The sequence below is a fragment of the Trichoderma aggressivum genome (assembly GCF_033847375.1).
Source record: "Trichoderma aggressivum f. europaeum strain CBS 100526 chromosome Unknown scaffold_003, whole genome shotgun sequence".
NCBI lineage: Eukaryota > Fungi > Ascomycota > Sordariomycetes > Hypocreales > Hypocreaceae > Trichoderma > Trichoderma aggressivum.
This window is the reverse complement of record NW_026946369.1, coordinates 841,365-858,700: the sequence shown is the minus strand read 5'-3', so window position 1 is coordinate 858,700 and position 17,336 is coordinate 841,365. Positions and strand designations below refer to the sequence as shown.

At 47.1% G+C, this 17,336-nt stretch overlaps 8 protein-coding genes across 8 annotated transcripts; 4 read left to right on the top strand and 4 right to left on the bottom strand.

Annotated features, from left to right (window-relative positions):
- Positions 1-273: 273 nt before the first annotated feature.
- Triagg1_1383 (uncharacterized protein) lies at positions 274-1,287 on the bottom strand (the record flags this gene model as incomplete). The annotated part of the gene is made up of 1 exon (XM_062895447.1): positions 274-1,287. The coding sequence occupies one exon, from the start codon at positions 1,285-1,287 to the stop codon at positions 274-276; it is 1,014 nt and encodes a 337-aa protein (XP_062759722.1).
- A 2,805-nt stretch (positions 1,288-4,092) lies between these two features.
- Positions 4,093-5,034, bottom strand: Triagg1_1382 (uncharacterized protein; the record flags this gene model as incomplete). The annotated part of the gene is made up of 2 exons (XM_062895446.1): positions 4,093-4,773; positions 4,843-5,034. The coding sequence occupies 2 exons, from the start codon at positions 5,032-5,034 to the stop codon at positions 4,093-4,095; spliced, it is 873 nt and encodes a 290-aa protein (XP_062759721.1).
- An 881-nt stretch (positions 5,035-5,915) lies between these two features.
- On the top strand, positions 5,916-6,249 carry Triagg1_1381 (uncharacterized protein; the record flags this gene model as incomplete). Its single annotated transcript, XM_062895445.1, has 2 exons — positions 5,916-6,009; positions 6,065-6,249. The coding sequence occupies 2 exons, from the start codon at positions 5,916-5,918 to the stop codon at positions 6,247-6,249; spliced, it is 279 nt and encodes a 92-aa protein (XP_062759720.1).
- Positions 6,250-7,145: 896 nt separating this feature from the next.
- Triagg1_1380 (uncharacterized protein) lies at positions 7,146-8,414 on the top strand (the record flags this gene model as incomplete). The annotated part of the gene is made up of 4 exons (XM_062895444.1): positions 7,146-7,317; positions 7,390-7,750; positions 7,805-8,117; positions 8,175-8,414. The coding sequence occupies 4 exons, from the start codon at positions 7,146-7,148 to the stop codon at positions 8,412-8,414; spliced, it is 1,086 nt and encodes a 361-aa protein (XP_062759719.1).
- A 709-nt stretch (positions 8,415-9,123) lies between these two features.
- Positions 9,124-9,642, bottom strand: Triagg1_1379 (uncharacterized protein; the record flags this gene model as incomplete). The annotated part of the gene is made up of 2 exons (XM_062895442.1): positions 9,124-9,377; positions 9,438-9,642. The coding sequence occupies 2 exons, from the start codon at positions 9,640-9,642 to the stop codon at positions 9,124-9,126; spliced, it is 459 nt and encodes a 152-aa protein (XP_062759718.1).
- Positions 9,643-12,352: 2,710 nt separating this feature from the next.
- Triagg1_1378 (uncharacterized protein) lies at positions 12,353-13,016 on the bottom strand (the record flags this gene model as incomplete). Its single annotated transcript, XM_062895441.1, has 3 exons — positions 12,353-12,557; positions 12,613-12,738; positions 12,808-13,016. The coding sequence occupies 3 exons, from the start codon at positions 13,014-13,016 to the stop codon at positions 12,353-12,355; spliced, it is 540 nt and encodes a 179-aa protein (XP_062759717.1).
- Positions 13,017-14,897: 1,881 nt separating this feature from the next.
- On the top strand, positions 14,898-15,719 carry Triagg1_1377 (uncharacterized protein; the record flags this gene model as incomplete). Its single annotated transcript, XM_062895440.1, has 1 exon — positions 14,898-15,719. One exon carries the CDS (start codon positions 14,898-14,900, stop codon positions 15,717-15,719), a length of 822 nt encoding a protein of 273 aa, XP_062759716.1.
- A 565-nt stretch (positions 15,720-16,284) lies between these two features.
- On the top strand, positions 16,285-17,289 carry Triagg1_1376 (uncharacterized protein; the record flags this gene model as incomplete). The annotated part of the gene is made up of 3 exons (XM_062895439.1): positions 16,285-16,605; positions 16,692-17,127; positions 17,183-17,289. 3 exons carry the CDS (start codon positions 16,285-16,287, stop codon positions 17,287-17,289), a joined length of 864 nt encoding a protein of 287 aa, XP_062759715.1.
- Positions 17,290-17,336: the final 47 nt, after the last annotated feature.

Below are 17,336 nucleotides of genomic sequence, written 5' to 3'. Positions count from 1 at the left end.
AAGCTGGTCCACTGAATCATTTGACGCAGCGAAGAGAAAAAAAGACGAATAAAGAAGGCCACTGTGGCGCGATAAAAAGAAGACTGAAAAGAACCATTGTTGTTATAAAAAGGATGATCGAAAAGGGACATTGGCGATAGGAAAAAGAAGAAACATGCGACTGTTTTTATCAGAATCTCTTGCGAAAGAACCTGGATGTTTTTGAAGAAAAAATAGCGGCGAATATTGTTGAAAGACGAAGTTTATCGCCTACTGGAGGGTGATCTAGACGGCTCAGTCTAGGACAATGGGCCGTACAGGTCTGAACTCGACCCAACGGGGTTCCATCCAACGTCCAAAGCGGCTCGCGTCGTTTTCAAAGAAGTTCAGTAGCTCACGAAACTTCTGTTGCACAGTTGCTGTATTTTGGGACGGGAAATTGTATGCATACTTTGCTCGCTTTAGTTGCCGTAACATATCGGAAATTCGTTCGCTCTCCGCTTCTCTTCCTCCATGGTTTAATGCCTCAATCGAATAGTGATATTCCCAATGATCGGACAGCACGAGGTTAGTAGGGGGAGCAAGGCCCAAAATTCGACCAAAGATGCCCGGGAGTGTAACAAGCAAATCCTGGTCTGACAATGCTCGTAATTCATTCATAGCGTCGACCCGCTCAGAAAGCAGCCGATAGTCGTGTTTCTCAGCATCCCCAGCATCGCCGTTGAGCTTTCGTAGAGCTGCTTCGGACCGTTCGCCTTCCGGGAGTGACTGTAGCCGTTCGAGTCCCGCTTTCCATGCCCAATGGACCCTGTCTGGCGCATTGGACCAGGCTCTGAGGAACGGTCCATATAGTGGGCAATCAAAGGTCGCTCGTGGCTCGGGCGAATGGCATATATCGCCATAAGATGACCGAAGAGTACAGGTGGTCTCAGATACGCTAGAAGTGTTTCTGCGTGAATTAGGACCATAGAAGACCCGCGGGGGCGCATGAGTAACATCAGCCGCCGTCAAGGGCTCCCAATCGCGTGGTGATAACAAGAGATTTGGCCCAACAAGCATGTCCGATTTGTTAATAGTGATATAACCGCCTTCAATCATCTTTTCGTAATGAAGCCTTGCTATTTCAGCTCGGACGCCTAGAATCTCTGGGGGAATGATCCTCTCCAGTTGGTAGTGCCAATTTGGCCTCGCTGATGGAGCAATGGTCCATTGGGATGGAGGAGGGGAGCGCACTGTTTGGGGGACCACTCGGTTTCGGGCTGGATTTTCTTTGAAGAGAGGGAAGAAGTAATCTGGTTCGAGAAACATTGAGCGTCGGACTAATCTTGGCTTCATTGGAGTGAGTTTATCCATATATGCGGGCCGGATGACTGGGACCATGACTATATTTGGGTTTGTCGCACGTTGACTAAGAGATTCATTGTGGTTGATATTTTGCGGGCGGCCATAATCGTCAAGTCCGTATAAATGGACATTCTGGATCCCTGTTAGGGGAAAGCTGACTGGATTAATGGTGCAGTTGTCGCCCCCAAACATTGGTGGCATCCTCGACCCAGGAATCATCCAGGGCCTTATCTCTATCATTGAAAGGTGATCGATGCCTGGTGCTCTGCTCGTGACCTTTTTTAGTAGGTTCATCACACGATCTTGATCAATATCATCCACCCTGATGGACTCTCCGAGGTATGCTTGATCGGTCTGGAGAGCTCTAAACATAAAGCGAAACGGATGGGGGAACTCGGCTAATCCCATATACTCAGGCCATCGTAAGAAATAAGGGGTTAAGATAATTGTCGCCGTAAGACTCTCCTCGGGGACATCTTAGTATAGAGTATTTTCTGCTTTTTTTATTTAGAAATACTTTTCTATCTTCTTTTCCGTATAGTTTATTATACCTAAGAAAATATAACAGCTAATTAAAGCTAACTGTAGATTAATAAGATCTTTATAATACTTCTTAATAAAATTACGGAGGATTTAGATAAGTTTAAGAGGGAACTTAAGAACTTTAATAGGCAGGAGATAAAATCTATATTCTATTAGCTTATTCTTACTAGTGGATTATGATAGGATACTAGTGTGATAAATGATATAAGATAGCGGTTTAAAAGGACTAGTTGTGTAACTTTAACGGTGGTTTAAACCGTAGACTGATGCACTAGGCCTAACGTCCGGCGGTATATGGGGGTTAATAAGAGCTAGAGGTTCTAAGGCCTTTTTTTTCTTAATGTTATTAATTAAGTGGTTAATAGTATTATTATAATAGGCGAGAGTAGCTGGCGTATTAAAGACGTCCTTAAGGGGGACGCTAGAAATAAGTCTTTTAGCTACTAAAAGATTTTCTTTTACTATTATAAGGTAGTAAGGTATAATAGCCTGGCCTGTAATAGTTAATGCTGGCTTGCTCTTAATGACAAGCCCTTTGAAATTGTTGTATTGTATTTAGTTATAGACCCTCCCTGCTACTGGGGTCTGACCTCTTGGGGTCTTGGGGGTTTAATGCCTTATAAAGGCTGGACCCCTTAAATCCATGGATATTCCCAGATAGTATACTGTAATAATAGTTTTTCTATTAGCATTCTTTTTTCCTTTTAACTTATCCTTAAGTTAGTCCTAGTCTTTTTAACTATCTTTAGTTATTTTTTAACTAGTTGCCTTATTAAGGCTATTACTTATAAAGTAGTATTTACTAATTATCTTAAAGACTAAGAGGTTTTTATTATAAATTACTTTAATAATATTATTAATATCTGTAGTTTTAGACTTTTACGTTATTCTAGGCTTAACTACTGTTTCTACTAGTAATACTTATATTAGGCTAATAATTTCGTAGTTACTATAATCCTTAGTCTATAAGGATAATAATTACTATAATAGCGGAGCGTCAGGTTCGCTTATACTCGTAAAGGCGCGTAATCTTGATGGACCTGGCGGTCTAAAGGCTCTTATGGCTCTTGCGGAGCGGCTTTGACTTTTTCTTCTTACTTGGCTGCGACTTTGATTGCGGCTTGTGCTGCGACCCCGTTCGCGGCTTCTGCTGCGCGTTCGTCTTGTTCGCGAATGCTCTGCACGTCTGGACCAGAGCTCCCGGGGGGATGGTGTTCTCATAAACAATGGTAAATGTGACTATGTCGGGGGGCAAGGAGGGTTGATGTGCCCATAGAGTATGGGTAGATGATGCTCTTGAGAGAAGGGCGTGATGCATGCAAGATCTGATTTGAGGTCCTCAGATCGACGAGTTGAACGGGTGGGGGGTCCTCAGCTTCACTGCCTCGTAAGATTACAGAATGAGCGGTGGAAAAAGTGATATGTGGCTTGCCGCTGGGTGGATCCCCAGCTGGATCAAATCAGGCATCAAGAGTGCACAGGTGTAAACAATCGACAAGTGGTACTTACTATAGGCAGTGTTTAAGAGGAAAGCAGGCTATATCAAAATGTAGTCTATGTCGGCCATCGCCAGCTGGCAGCTCTCGAGAGCTTCGCTGCTGTCAGGCATTCATGCATTACATAGTGGAGCGTTTCAAATGTTGTTTGTTGCTCCACCGACCACTTTGGAAAATGTGCTCAATGACTTTTTGTTTACATTTCTTTCCTGGGTGAGTTTGGCTTGGTCTTGGGAGATGTTGTTCAAGTGGTCAATTGTATTGATGGTCCCTCAGATGGCGTTGTCTAGGTTGGATAGGGTGTGATTTGACGCTGTGTTTTGTGCAATTTGACTTGTAAAGATTGAAGAATCTGCTACCAATGTGAATAGACTGTGTCTTTAAGTCCCTCCTTAGCTGAGTCTGAGGAGTTATTCGTAGGAGAGAGTTATCGAGAGTTCAGGGCACGCTTTGCTTTCTTACTTCTGAATGGGCACGGCGTAATGTTCAATAAAAGTATATACAATGGGGTATAAATTTCCGCGTGATTGAAGTTCTGTGAATAATGCTTGAGTAATTCATTGAGAGATCAATCTATCAAGCCGGTCCATGTGTCAACCTACTATACGACTACCTAGCAATGAGGAGATTTTGCGACGTCTTGGGTACACATGGCAAACAAGCGCAGGTCCCTCTATGCAACAATAATAATAGGAGTCAAGGGAGTCAGAAACGTAAAACATAAGACATCCTAAACACTAAGGCGGTGGTTGATTTCCGTATGCGACTCTGCAATAGCTTTCATGAAGTCACGGATCTCACCAAAGGCCTGTGTCATGCGCTGCCGGTCTTCGGCTGCTTTCTGGCGATCCTCAGCCGCCTTGCGTCGGTCCTCAGCCGCCTTGCGTCGGTCCTCAGCCGCATCCTGTCGGTCGATCACCATCTCTTCCCACTTTCTCTTGAGACCTTCCCGAAATCGACCAAACGTCTCAAATACAGCGTTTTTAAAGCCTTGAACGTAGTTGTCAGCGCCTGCTGTTGGTTGATTCTCCAGAGTGAGGCTGTGTGTAGATTCGGGCTGCTTGGGAGATCGCAAGATGGCTGGCATAGTAAGAATAGGTACAGCCTCCGCTAGTGTTGGTGTCTCTGTATCGCGGATCTGAGGGAAGCTCCCCAAGTATGCGGTCTGGCGAGTTTTGTTTTTGCGGGCTTGTTTGGTTGCCTGCGTATGACGGGAAACTTTGCGAGTGACGCGAGTGCAGCTCGGCCCCTGACGGTCCATAGCGGCGTCACTCTGCTTCTTATCGGCAACCCTTTCAGCAATAGTGGTATTTTGCTCTGGATTTTGACCTTGCGAGATGTCGACTGCCTCGGCGCGGGCGTGGACGGTATGGGCCTCAGTGACATCGTGTGGATGACACTTGATCACAAACTATGGTGAAGACTTATTAGCTGGAGACAAACTCATTTGGAAGAAATTGGTTTCTCTGATGATACCCACCAGGTCATCTTGGTTGTCTGCATCTCGGGGTGTTGGCTCATGTTGGTGCGCCTCGACAACTTCCACTAGGCCATCATCATTGACGTTTGCAGGGATAAGGTCAATCCCAGCACTCCCTTTCAAGAGAGCCGCAACACTCAGCGATGACAGAGGTTCGGGCGGAGCTTCAGAGAAGTCGAAGTTGGTCGCCATGCTGGTGGTGTGCGTTGTGAGAATGGTCCTTTGAAGCGACAATTGTGACTGGATTGGGTAAGGGGAGGTTACAACAAGGTGGAAGATGGGCGAGGTGATAAAGAAGACTATAGGGTAATGTGAAACATATTGGGAAAAAATTGCTTGAGCAGAAAGGACAATTGATTATCCAGCCCCTGTAGGTAGTTAGGTACATGTAGGTATGTCAGTAGATGGCGGCCGCCGCGGCCGTTTGCCAAAGAGCAGATAGCGGGTGTTGGTGCGATACGATAAGGGCCGAGCTTGGTTGTGTACCTAGGTAGATTGTTCTTTTGACCGCCAGGCATGGAAAATAATCTTGACACAAATAGATCTGCAGATAATCAACTGGTTTTTGTTTATAGTATTAAGGGTTGGCTGGAATTTATTGTGACGGTTAAGGGGAGACGCGTGTAATAGAGTCAAAGGTTTTCTTGTCTAATAATGTCAAACTCTACAGCTACCTAGGTACCTACCTGGTAGTAGTTTCGGCAAGGCGTGATTTGATGATTGTACTTTGTGTACCTAAGGTTGGGTCGTATTCACAGCCAAGGGACCAGTAGAATAGGTTGTCATTCGATTCAACGGTCCGTACCTTAGGTAGGAGGTACTAAGGTACCTTGATCAACACAAGTGCTTGTAGATTTATTTATAATAGATTATAGGTAGAAGGCTAAATAATAGCAGACTTTAGTATAAAGGTTATTTTTCTAAGGCGGTCTGTATTTTAGTGCTATACAAGTACTTCTACAACCCAAACATCCAATTCTAGCATCCTCTAAAGTGCCTTTCAACCACACAGCTACGCGTTTTCTTTACTACAACATTTGAACAGCAAAAGAATTGATACTACAAATTCTACAATGCCTGCCAATACTATTACCGAGGAGTACCAACGCGCACTTGCGCAATTAAACGCAATAATGGATGAGCTTGAGCCTACCGTTGGCCATTCTAGTATGTTTTAATCCTATCCTCTACGCTATAGTTTAATTACTGACGATACTTCCAGACTGCCGGATTATCCGAAAATTTCGCAATATGTGTCCGGCTCATGCAGAGAATGCGGCGGGTATTTGGGGGAGAATGTCGCCCGATGAGCGTTGGGAGATGATGGAGATGCTCCACGCGTACCAGGACAGTGTCTACGAGGTTGCCTTCTTCCCTCCTCGTTCAGGACCTCGACCTTGCGTCTGAAGATAGATCTTGTGCTTTCAGATGAAGCCACCAAGAGATTTTACGGCTAGGGCAAGGGCAGTTGTGAAGATAGGAACTTGAAAATTTGATCACGCCGCACGCGTATACCCATTGCACACTTTACTTTCCGATTCATGGGCTACATGTCGTCTATTAATTGTTAATTTTATGGATGTATTACTGGCCGAGTTAAGGAATTTTCCACGAACATATGCATAATGATTAAGCTCAGCGTGTTAAAGTGCATCACAGCTTCGCCATAATTTACGGAGTACTAAGACAAGCTGTTCTAGGGTCACCCATGAAACCTGGACCTGTACATGTACAGCTTTCCTTTTTCTTAGCGCAAGAGGAAAGCTGTACATGGAAATCGGTTAAATTACGGGTTTACACAGTATGTGCACTTAAAGCTCGCACTGTTTTTTATAGCGCCGGGAGCAATCTAGTCCGGAACGACCATAGGGAGTGAAGGTGTTGCTGGATTGTCGACCAGAGCGGTCATCAATGGGAATCCTTATCTGCATCGGTAAGTTTTGGAAGAAAAATATACTGTATCGCGCATAAGAGCTTTGCGCATCAAATATGCTGTAATTTCCGTAAAAGTTCCGCATGCAAACAGCTAACGCGTGCGAAATAGAAGTGGACACTGTTTTTAAAATAGGTACCTATGGACCACAGAAATATGGACCACAGAAATATGGACCACAGAAATATGGACCACAGAAATATGGACTACAGAAATATGGACTACAGAAATATGGACCACAGAAATATGGACCACAGAAATATGGACCACAGAAATATGGATCACGTGCCTTAAGTCATTTCACGGAAGCCGAATTGCTTTTTCCAAACAGTCCCTACCCTGCCGCATCATTTTCGCACCCAAATGCACCATGGCGCAAAGAGATGATGCCGATCACATCATCAGCCATATGGAGGCCAAAACCATTGCAAGCCAGCCTTTCGACGGCCCTAGCGACAATGATGCTTTCTCAGTCCCATCTGTTTACAGAACTCGCTGCTGGGATTATTCCACGTGCCAAGGAAACCACATTTGGTGCACAGGTAAGCCCCGCCAATTCCAAGAGGCATCCACTGCGTTTTCAATTACGGACACGGCACTGACGATGTTTTCAGCCGGCACTAAGCGCAGTGAGACATCAAGTGGGCAAGAAGCCATGCGAATTGACAATGTCACACCCATGATCGACACTCCCCTGGACCCCGCCACATCTGAAGCCACTGCTTTGGTCCACAAGCCCACTCGTGACAGGCACAGAAATCCGACGGAGCATCCAGAGAACAGTGGCGAGGACCGTACCCCCCTTTTGATAGTTCAGGCTGGTTGGTGCATGCAGTGCTTTAGCATTGCCAACTATAAGCGCGTCAAGTCTCTTCAGGCGACCCATCGCCAGGCGAATCATCTTCAGATCACATTGCCTACATGCCAATTTATTGGTTCAACATGTAGCTCCTGCAATGGTGGCATTTGCTATGGGTATGTTGGTCGGGAGTTCTGAGTTTCTTCTGACTAATAACCGGTGCCTCTTAGCCCTGCTGGCCTGATGGCTGGCGATGCAATGGATTGTGCCCGTATAGTCGAATTTATAAAGTCATTGTTTCATCGCGCGGTCGAGAGTGACCATTCTGAGCCAGGCTTGCTTCTCAGCCAACAGACTCGCGAGGGATTTGTCCGGCTTGTCCATGACCTGTGCGTTGCTTTCGAATCCGTGGAGAGGCAACACTGTGTCGAGAACAACATCTTCAATCGCCCCCCGACGAAGAAGTATCGCCGCCGTTTAAGAGACCAACGGGTTTTGCTTGCGACGCAGTTTCCTTACCCAGTGCCTGATCCCAAGTTCAAGGTAGATCCCCGAAATCGCCTTGACGACTTAGTTCCTTTGGCTAACATCATGTGCTAGGATCGCGAGCCGAAGACATCCGCTGCCAAGGCTGATTTGAAGACGACACGACGTCTCTGGCAGCTGTACCAGCTCCCGCGCCTTGATTTCTTTGATGGAGGTCTGTTCCTGCGGTGGCAAGAAGCTCTTAGTGTTGCCTATTTTTCTTTTTGGGAGCTTCTACGCAGTGACTCTCGCGTTTCAACCGAAGATCAGAAGCGCCTTCTTCGCCAATTTCCAGCTTATCCTCTGGAGCTGTAGCGGTTATAGTTCATATGACTACCGCAGAATATTTGCAATCTTGTTTTGTTATGTTTTCTCTTTCAGTGCATGGGCTTCTGTTTTACGCGCATGGGACACTAGATAACCACTTTTTTATCATCGACTTTTCATTTGGCACCAGTTTCGTTTAGTATCCTTGTGGTATTCACTTCATGGAAACAATTTACTCAGCTCGTGAGGATATGCGTAGCTACCTTGGGTCCCCTGTTTCGCCACTGCAATCAAACCCTGGTAAAGCAATTCCAGAATATTCCCAATCGATGTAGTCCCTGTACGCCAGGACCATGAAAATGAAAATCTTTAGATCAACTGAGTTACTTCACTGACTCTGATTGTCAGCGTGCTCGTTGGACCAAGTTCTCGCTCGGGTAAAAGTGTCCAAGTGAGGCAGGACGAATATAGTAAAAGGCTATTAATGGCTAACAGGAGAGGCTGAAAAGTTCTAGCGACACCCTTTATTATTTTTCATGTCTTCTTTGTCTCTGGTAGCAAGTCACAGTGGTCCAGTAGGAATTACGCGTATTATGCCGTGGGACAGGCGTTGCCATTGTCTGGTCTATAAAAAAAGAAAATGTATCTGTTGGTGAAAAGGAACAAAACAGAAAACACTTCTTATCAAAATTTCCCCCATGGCTGCCTGGCTAAAAAGCGAGGTCTTATGCTAGTATTATGGCAAGACTCAGTCTATTTATGCCTCAGTAGACGAGATAATGTCTAGTGCCGGTTTGGCCCAGGCGAATGCGTCGCAGAATACACGCATGAGGTTTCTAGGTCCTCCCAGTTCAAAGAACTTATCCATAGTATGAAGTTGATAGTAACGGGCGACGGCCCGAAGACTCTGATGTCCGTAATATCCACCAGGGACAGCAACAAGGGTTTCGAGAATCTCGAAGTGGTCCGGTTTCGAAAGCGTATGCAGCATTCGAAGAACGAAAACCTCAACTAGATCAACTGTCAGAATCTATGTACCACACAAAGATAAAATTCAGGGATACATCATACAGATTTCAATGGGCTCACTGGTCCATTCTTGCTCAAAGATATGAACATCGACAGGCTCTCGCTCCTCAAGAGCGGCCTGAAGTATTCCGCTTACATGGGAGTCTTCGAAGTCGGGGTTTGTGGCGTACTCGGTGTCATTCCAGTCTCGTAGGAGAAGGTATTCGCTGAACAGCAGCTCTCGTGGCTGATCATACCAGTCCATCATGCGAATATCTTCCTAAGAAATGTAAGCTGCGAAATACTAAAGGACCTGTTAATGGGCTGACGGGATATACCAATTTCCGTGTGCTAACTGGGCGTGATATTCCTGGTGGTGGTGGTGGTGGTTACGGGAGGAAAAAAAACACAGGTGGGGATTGGAAAATGGGATATTCAAAACAAATGGCACACGGGTTTGGCAACAAAAATAATCCGAAATTTTATTCTGGTGCAATATCATTTTCTTTTCTCGGGGCAATGTGGGAGGCGAGCTCCTGGCTCTGTAATCTGCCTTTCGCAGCCGCCAACGGCCCGTCAATATTGGACAAATTCCATATGAGCATCAAACGATACTGGCAAAACAGGGGCACTGGATCATGCCTTTTATGAGTGGTAATTAAGTAGAAGTTGCCTATCAATTAGTAGCCCATACTATAGACAAACAGCAGGCTCCTGTTGACAAACAAAGATGAAGAAGGGTGAGAGAGAGTAGCACAGTCCACAATGAAATCTTGAAAGGGAAGTACATTCAAATAATACAATATGTAGAGAGAAAGAAAACAAGGAGGAAGATGAAGAAGAAAATGCGTCTAATCCTTTCTCGCGCCGACCATATCATTAAGGCACTGGGCAATAATGCCCAAAAGATCATCACATCATACCTACGCTAAGGCTTTTCTTTGCTTCATATTTCGGTTCCATACAGCTCGTTGAGCGGCTATTTCAGCTTTCTTTTTGTCCCAGTATCGGGCATCAGACTTATCTTGTTGTGGATTTGGATTACCATCATGCAGAGTATGTCGGTTCATGTGGGTAGTCTGATAATGAGCAATGAGAGTACCTGCATTCGGGAATTGATTTGCCGAACATTCGTTGCAATTAAACGGACCATTGAGCGAATGAATGGGCAGAAGAGCTGTATCGAACTCTGGACCAGGTGGCATAGGCAAGACTGAGTTATTAGACGTATCCGTATGCCATATTTCGTTTCCCATAGACAGGTCCACCCTCCAGAATGGATGGTATAAAGGTATCGAAGATAGCACATCCCGAATATTATTCCAACAAGAATCTCCAAATGGAGCGATACTCATATTTGTGAAAATCGTTTCAATGGTGAAAGTAGAGGCGTCGAGATCAATATCTTTGGCAGGGTCGAAGTCGTCGCTCTCGTAACTTATTCCGAATGTACTAGTATCTGGACCCTGTTTTCTACATAAGGATATTCTGAGCGGATGATTTACCCAGGGGACAATTGGCAATCCGAATCGATCTAAGTTATAGCAAAATGCTATTTCTTCCGAAGATACACCTGGGTTCTGAAGTTTCATATGTTGAATCTTTTTGCAGAAATATGAAGCGATCCAATAAATGAGGTGAACTGGATCCATCGTTTCGGTTTGCTTCCGGAAGAGAAAACAAGATGCCAGTTTTCGGAGAGCTATCCAATTCCACTCGACGGACTCGGCTTGTGGGCGAGAGAGGATATAGAACGGGTAAAATACTCTCTTTGTTATCTTCCTATGACTTGAATGGGATGGGATAGTAAGGTAATAGTCGAACTCTGATGGACTAAGTCCATAACGGTCCGCAATGCGAACAAGGTCAGCGTAGACTCGTTCCCAATTCCATGCAATCAAGCGCCATAGAGGTACTTTGTCGACTTTAAGATGTTCCGGGGAAGAGTGGTACAGATCCTTCTTTTCCACTGCCTGAAGTAGAGCGTTGATCTCCGGCGTTTTGGCTCCTGTGCGTGAAGCATCAAGGATGTCGGTCAAAGCAGATGGACCAAAGGACTTCCATTTGGAAATTCTTTCATTAAACCGGAGTTTGAAACAACAAGCAATGTATAAATGAGCCATGTTGCATAAAGCATTATACGCCCAAATCCATCTTGCTTTCCTAGACTGGAAGTCAGATTCTTGGACGATATTTAGACAGACCGCAATCAAAGGGAGCATTATTATTGGTCGATCATTCTTAGCAAGGTTGACAGCATATGATATAATGGCGACATTGGTAGGCGAGTGATATGTGGTCCATCCGTTATAGATAGTCGCTAAGTAAATGCCCTCTATGGACATAGCCCGCGGTCCAGGCGTCCAAGAGATCTCAACGCCAGTATAGTCGCAATGCCTTTTCACTCGGCCCTCTTTATATTGCTCTAAAGAGGAAATGAGTTGTTGGTATACATCTTTCTCCAATGTCTTAACAATTGCAGGATTGGCGTCAGTTATAGATACTTCCTTCCTCTTTAAAATGGCTCGGAAAGACTGCTTAATCGTGTTGATGGCAACCCGTAACGGAATAGACCTTATTTGAACGCTGTGGAATGGTAGTGGTTTCTTCTGAACGACGTTGGTATTCTCGCAATCGGTGGGCTCGTTGTATGGACCGTCGCACTGTTCGTTAGACAGATCAAGGTGGCTAAGGGAGCTTTCGGATTGGTCATTGGTGGTCCAAAGGTCGGTTGAGGAATCACGTTGCGAGGTTTCTTTTCTAGAGTATAGTATGTTATTACTCTATGACACTAAATCTATAGTATGGAAGCTGAAACCTACTTCGCATTAAGACGAGCGGATCGACGTTGGACCATAGAAGAGCTGGTAGTTTGAGTACTCTTATGGTCCTCGCCTCGAGGCTTCTTCGACAAAGGGGTTATTGCCCCAGATGGACTGCTATCTCGGGAGGGAGGAGGTACACGCTTAAGCCAAGAGTCAATCTTTGTCTGGCCCTGCAACAATGGTACCGATTTTCTTGTTTTCGCGTTCGTAGGGGGCTGTATCTTCCCCGTGGAGCGTACCACGCCGTTCAACGGCAACGATATCGGAGAGGGCGCTGGTTTCTTCTCCCCAGAGGCTTCGTCCTTCAATGGAAGGGATGTAGGCGTCGACACTGATGGGGGAGAGGACGCTGGAGGTGCTGTTTTGCGTTAGAAGATTGCATCCATGTGAAGTCTGTTGGTTGGATAGCGGACTGACCATTCTTTGCAGCAAGGGCTGCACGCAGGTCCTTGATCTCCCTGTGCTGGCGGTCCAGATCTGGCGATAGAAAATCGAATTGTACGACTCGGGAAACGGCCTCTGGCAACTTGATTGGGGCCCTATGACGGGTTAATGAATTGCAACCAGCAATTATCGTCCACACTGTGATAGAATGGACATCATCTTACCTTTGCTGTAGAAGCTGCAGCAACTCTTTTTGCTGCAAAAGTCCTTCCACGGCACTGTGGTATTGCTTGTCGCCCCATTCTTGGATCTCTGGGTTTCTCTCTCTGTAGAAGATGGACATTTTATACGTAGTATAGGCACATTTTGCCACGCTGTAGTCAACCCATGCGCGGTCGACTTTCTCAACAAGATTGACGATATGACGGTCCATCTTGCTTGCAAAGATTCGTAATCACAAAGAGTTTGCCCCTGATGTAAACGCCAACGAGGAGACAGACATGAATCATGGTGAGGGTAAGTTTTTTTTTCCTGGTCCATTTGTGTGCTGTTTCGCTTAAGTATCTTGTTGAAGTTCAGGAAGGAACCATGGGGGAGGGCGGTGATACCTTGATACAGGTACTTTGTGCCGCATTATGGCAACAGCTACCTCAGGTACTACCTAGGTACCTGGCAGGGTAATGAAACAGGTTTTTCGAGGAGGAATCCGCCTGTGGTCAGGCAATGGGTGAATTTGGAAATTCGTTGACTCAAGGAAATCACGGAGAACCAACCGGAGTCAGCACAGTTGTTTTTCCTATGCTATGGGCACGTACATTTTATGTGACCCAGTGGCTTCGATTGTCTTCCTCGGCTCGATTCCAGTGGAAAATTACAGGGTGCCTTAGGTACCTATAATGGACCCTTTCGAATGATCGGCCCATGGATCTTTCTATGGGGAGCCTTGTACTAGGTATCTCCATGGCAGAAGCATTGACAGGTCCTGGGCTGAGCGTATTTTTTCCTGGCTCAACAGTAACTGGACAATGCAGTGGCCAACTACCAGCTAATGTATCTGATGTCTCGTAAAAATGTACGCTTTCGGGAGGTTGGACGGAACTGCGTTGGACAAGCTGCCAGCTGTGGTGGAAGACGGGTTACTCGTGGTCATCAAGACCTTGAAGCTAATCGACAAGCTTCTCTCTAGAGTTTATTCTTACTCGAAGAATTTCCCTGTTGCACCCTTGGAGGTGAGTGGCTATTCGGCGCCCGGAGTTTGCTGTCCAGTAACCCATTCCAAGTTGAAAGCCAATCGACGACATAGATGACAACAGACTTGGCGTCAATCCAAACATGGCAGGAAGACAAAACAGGGCGGCGACGAAAGCGCCAGCGAGGTCGCATAACAGACGAAGGTTCTCTTCGCATCTTGTTCCGTTGGCTGAACTGTACGCTCTCGCTGGGGTGCAGAACACGTCGTGCGCTTAATCCGGTGGCTGCCATTGTCTCTGGTGTTTCTGTTGAGAGTTTGCTAGTTCCCGTAGCCGCATTTCATTCTCATATTCTACAAAGACTTGCGTGGGAGGGAGCTTGATGGGTTCTTTATGTACCATGTGCAGCGCGTCGATGTTGAGACATTGACATTGCTCCGAATCCCCCTCCTCTCAGTCACAACTCTGGACCTGGTCTCCCCCACGAGTATCAGGGAGTATTTGAATCAAAACAGCCCAAGTGGATCTTGAATCTTTACGAGTCTTGATGGTAGCGAAGACCTCGTCCATATCAGTACAAACTCAACAGAGCCGGCTTGCCAACCATGGCTCAACAGAGATAAAACGTGGACAGTAGGTCTATACTGACAAATTAATGTACTTGATCTCTTGTATGCTGGGTGTAGTTTTTAAGGGTTCAAATAATATGCAAACTCCTGCTTGCTGACAATAGATGCCCACATTGTAAATCCCCGACGAGAGCATGCGGCAGAATAGGGTAGGCGTTTACAAGGCATATGGAAGCGCCGACTTTAATTCATCTGCACACCTTTGTCTGTGATCTTTTCCCAAGGCCATCTAGAAGAAACTAAGAAGAATAGAATTTGTAAAAAACAAGCCAAATCTTTCTTCCTCATCCGGAGGGACATCGGCTTACGAGATTGTTGATTTGAATTGATTAAACAAAACACCAGCAATGCCCCGCATGGCGTCATAACAAGTGCAATTACTAACAGCCCCGATACACTCAGAACAGAAGAAAAACAAAGGCTGAATGAGGCGTCCATTTTCTGTTTAACAAAGTCATTTATTTCGTCTCCTTATCAATTGTGATATCTTTAACCATGTCTGAACAGACAAGCGCAAGCTCACCGCAACCAACGTTGGACCACATCGTGATCCTCGTCTCGGCCAGCGATTTGCTACAACTCCCCGACCGCCTCAAGGACTCATTCGTTGTCAGCCCTGGAGGAACTCACGCTGGAGGCCAGACGTTCAACAAGCTGATTCTCTTTGAAGATGGCGTTTACATTGAACTCATCGCGTTCGCCGAGGGCATCAGCCCCGAAGAGCGGGTAAAGCACAGATGGGGCCGTCAGCGAGAGAATACCATTGTGGACTGGGCATACACTTTGCCTCACGAGGGCGACTTTGGAGCCGTCCAGCAACGAGTCAGAGACGCAAAGGCGGGATTGACGTATAAGGATCCCGTTCCCGGCGGCCGGACGAGACCAGACGGAGTTGTTTTGAAGTGGGCGATTGGAGCTCCTCAAGATGATAATGGTAATGAGATAGAGCCCGGCCTTTTGCCCTTTTGGTGTCTAGACAGAACACCACGAAGCAACAGGGTGCCGTACCAGGAGGACAAGGCACAGACACAGCATCCCTCTGGTGCTCGCGGAGTCTCTCGGGTGCGGCTCAACGTGCCCCAGGAGCAGCTGTCTGCCCTACAGAGCGTCTATGATGCTATTCACGACGTTGACAGCGCAGCGAGGGGCGAAGACGAGTGGACGTTTAGCACTCCAGATTCATCGGCCAAGGCACGGCATACGTTGGGGGTGGCTTCGGAGACCGGGCCCAAGATTAAGCTGGCTTTCCAGGGGAGCGTGGGAAGTCCTTCGTTTTTGGAGATTTTGCCCGGCATAGTGGTCAAGTTTGAGGCTTGATGGTTGATGGTTGATGGTTGATGATGGTGATGGGTTCATGTTTATATCTGATACACAGATTGGGAGATGTATCACGTCACTGACCGAGGTAGTGGTCAACGGAATATTCTGAATGTATAAAGAAGTCAAATATGCATCTATGAGTTGTAACGAGTCATGATGATGTGAATTAACCGGTAATCATGTCCTTTAGAGTGCTTGTTACAAGGAGTTCTCAGATCATACCGTGCATATGACATGTACATCACACGGTACGTACAAGCAGCTGTTTGCGCATCTGTGAGGCGTTGTGGGGACTCTCCGGTACTTGGCTCGCCATAGTAGCCAACAGCAGGGAGCAGGTACCACTTAATCTATAGCTGGGCTGGGCTGAGCGCGACGCGACAAGAGCTTCCGCTTCCGTCAACACTTTGCTTTTTATTTTGCATCTCGCAGCTTCAGCTTCAGCTTCACCGCAGTCACGCGGCTTCTTAACCTTCAATTCTACACAGTAAAGCACAGGCAAGGCCATTGAAAGCTCTGCAACTCTCGAATCCGGCCTTTTCCGCGCGCAATCGCAGCCGAGATGCCTTCCGACGAGGTCGACAAAGCGCCCGAGGACGTCGAAATGGACGAGCCCGAACACTCACAGCAGCCTGTAGAGTCGGAAAAGCCCGACGAGGACAGCGAGCGCGCGCCTCTGGCCGACATGGAGGCCGCGGAAGAGCAGGACGCCGATGCGGATCCGGTCGAGGAGCGCAAGACGTTCGCCAGCAGCTTGATGAGCCCCGTCGTGACGCTGCTGGTGGGCAAGGAAGAGCCCACGCTGCTCGCGGCGCATCAGGAGTTCCTCGTTGGCAGCCCGTACTTTGAAGACATTTGCAACAAGTTTGTCGAGGACGGTAGCGTATGGCTTTCCTCTCCATCGCCGTGGGAGTCACGTCGCGCGACACGAAGACGAAGATACATTATGTAAACTAATAGCTTCATCAGCCTCGCCACATTGAGCTCCCCGACGAAGACCTCGATGCCGTCGGCTGCTTCCTCGAGTTCCTCTACACGGGCGAATACTTCCCTCGCAAGCTGTCGGGCCAGAGATCGCTCGAAACCGACCCCAGCGTCCCGGCCGTCGACGATTCGGGCACTCAGCTCCTCAAACACGCAAAGATCTACACCTTGGCTCAGAAATGGGGCGTCACTTCGCTCCAGACGCTGTCGGCATCCAAGATCCACTGCATCAACTCAACGGTCAGGGGCGAGATTGCGTACGCGCGCTACGTCTATGCCAACACGGCCCTCGACGACACAACCATTCGTGCCCCCGTGGCCAGCTTCTGGGCTGCCAGGTCACATACGCTGCGGTCCGAGGCCGAAGACGAGTTCAAGGCCTTGTGTCTGGAGTTTCCCCAGTTTGGTTTCGATATCCTCAGTATGTTTTCGCCACCATTCTCACTCTCCTGGTTAGTGAAGCTAATCTTTTGCAGCCCGTGTTTTGGACGACAAGCTCAAGAGGGAGCGCAACGAAAAGATGCACCCTTCCACGGGCAGTGTCCGCAAGCGTCCCCGACACGGCAGCGGCGGTGCCGTGTAAGCGGCGAGATGCTCCCTGTAAACCATGGTTTGCTTTTTGGCTTGGCT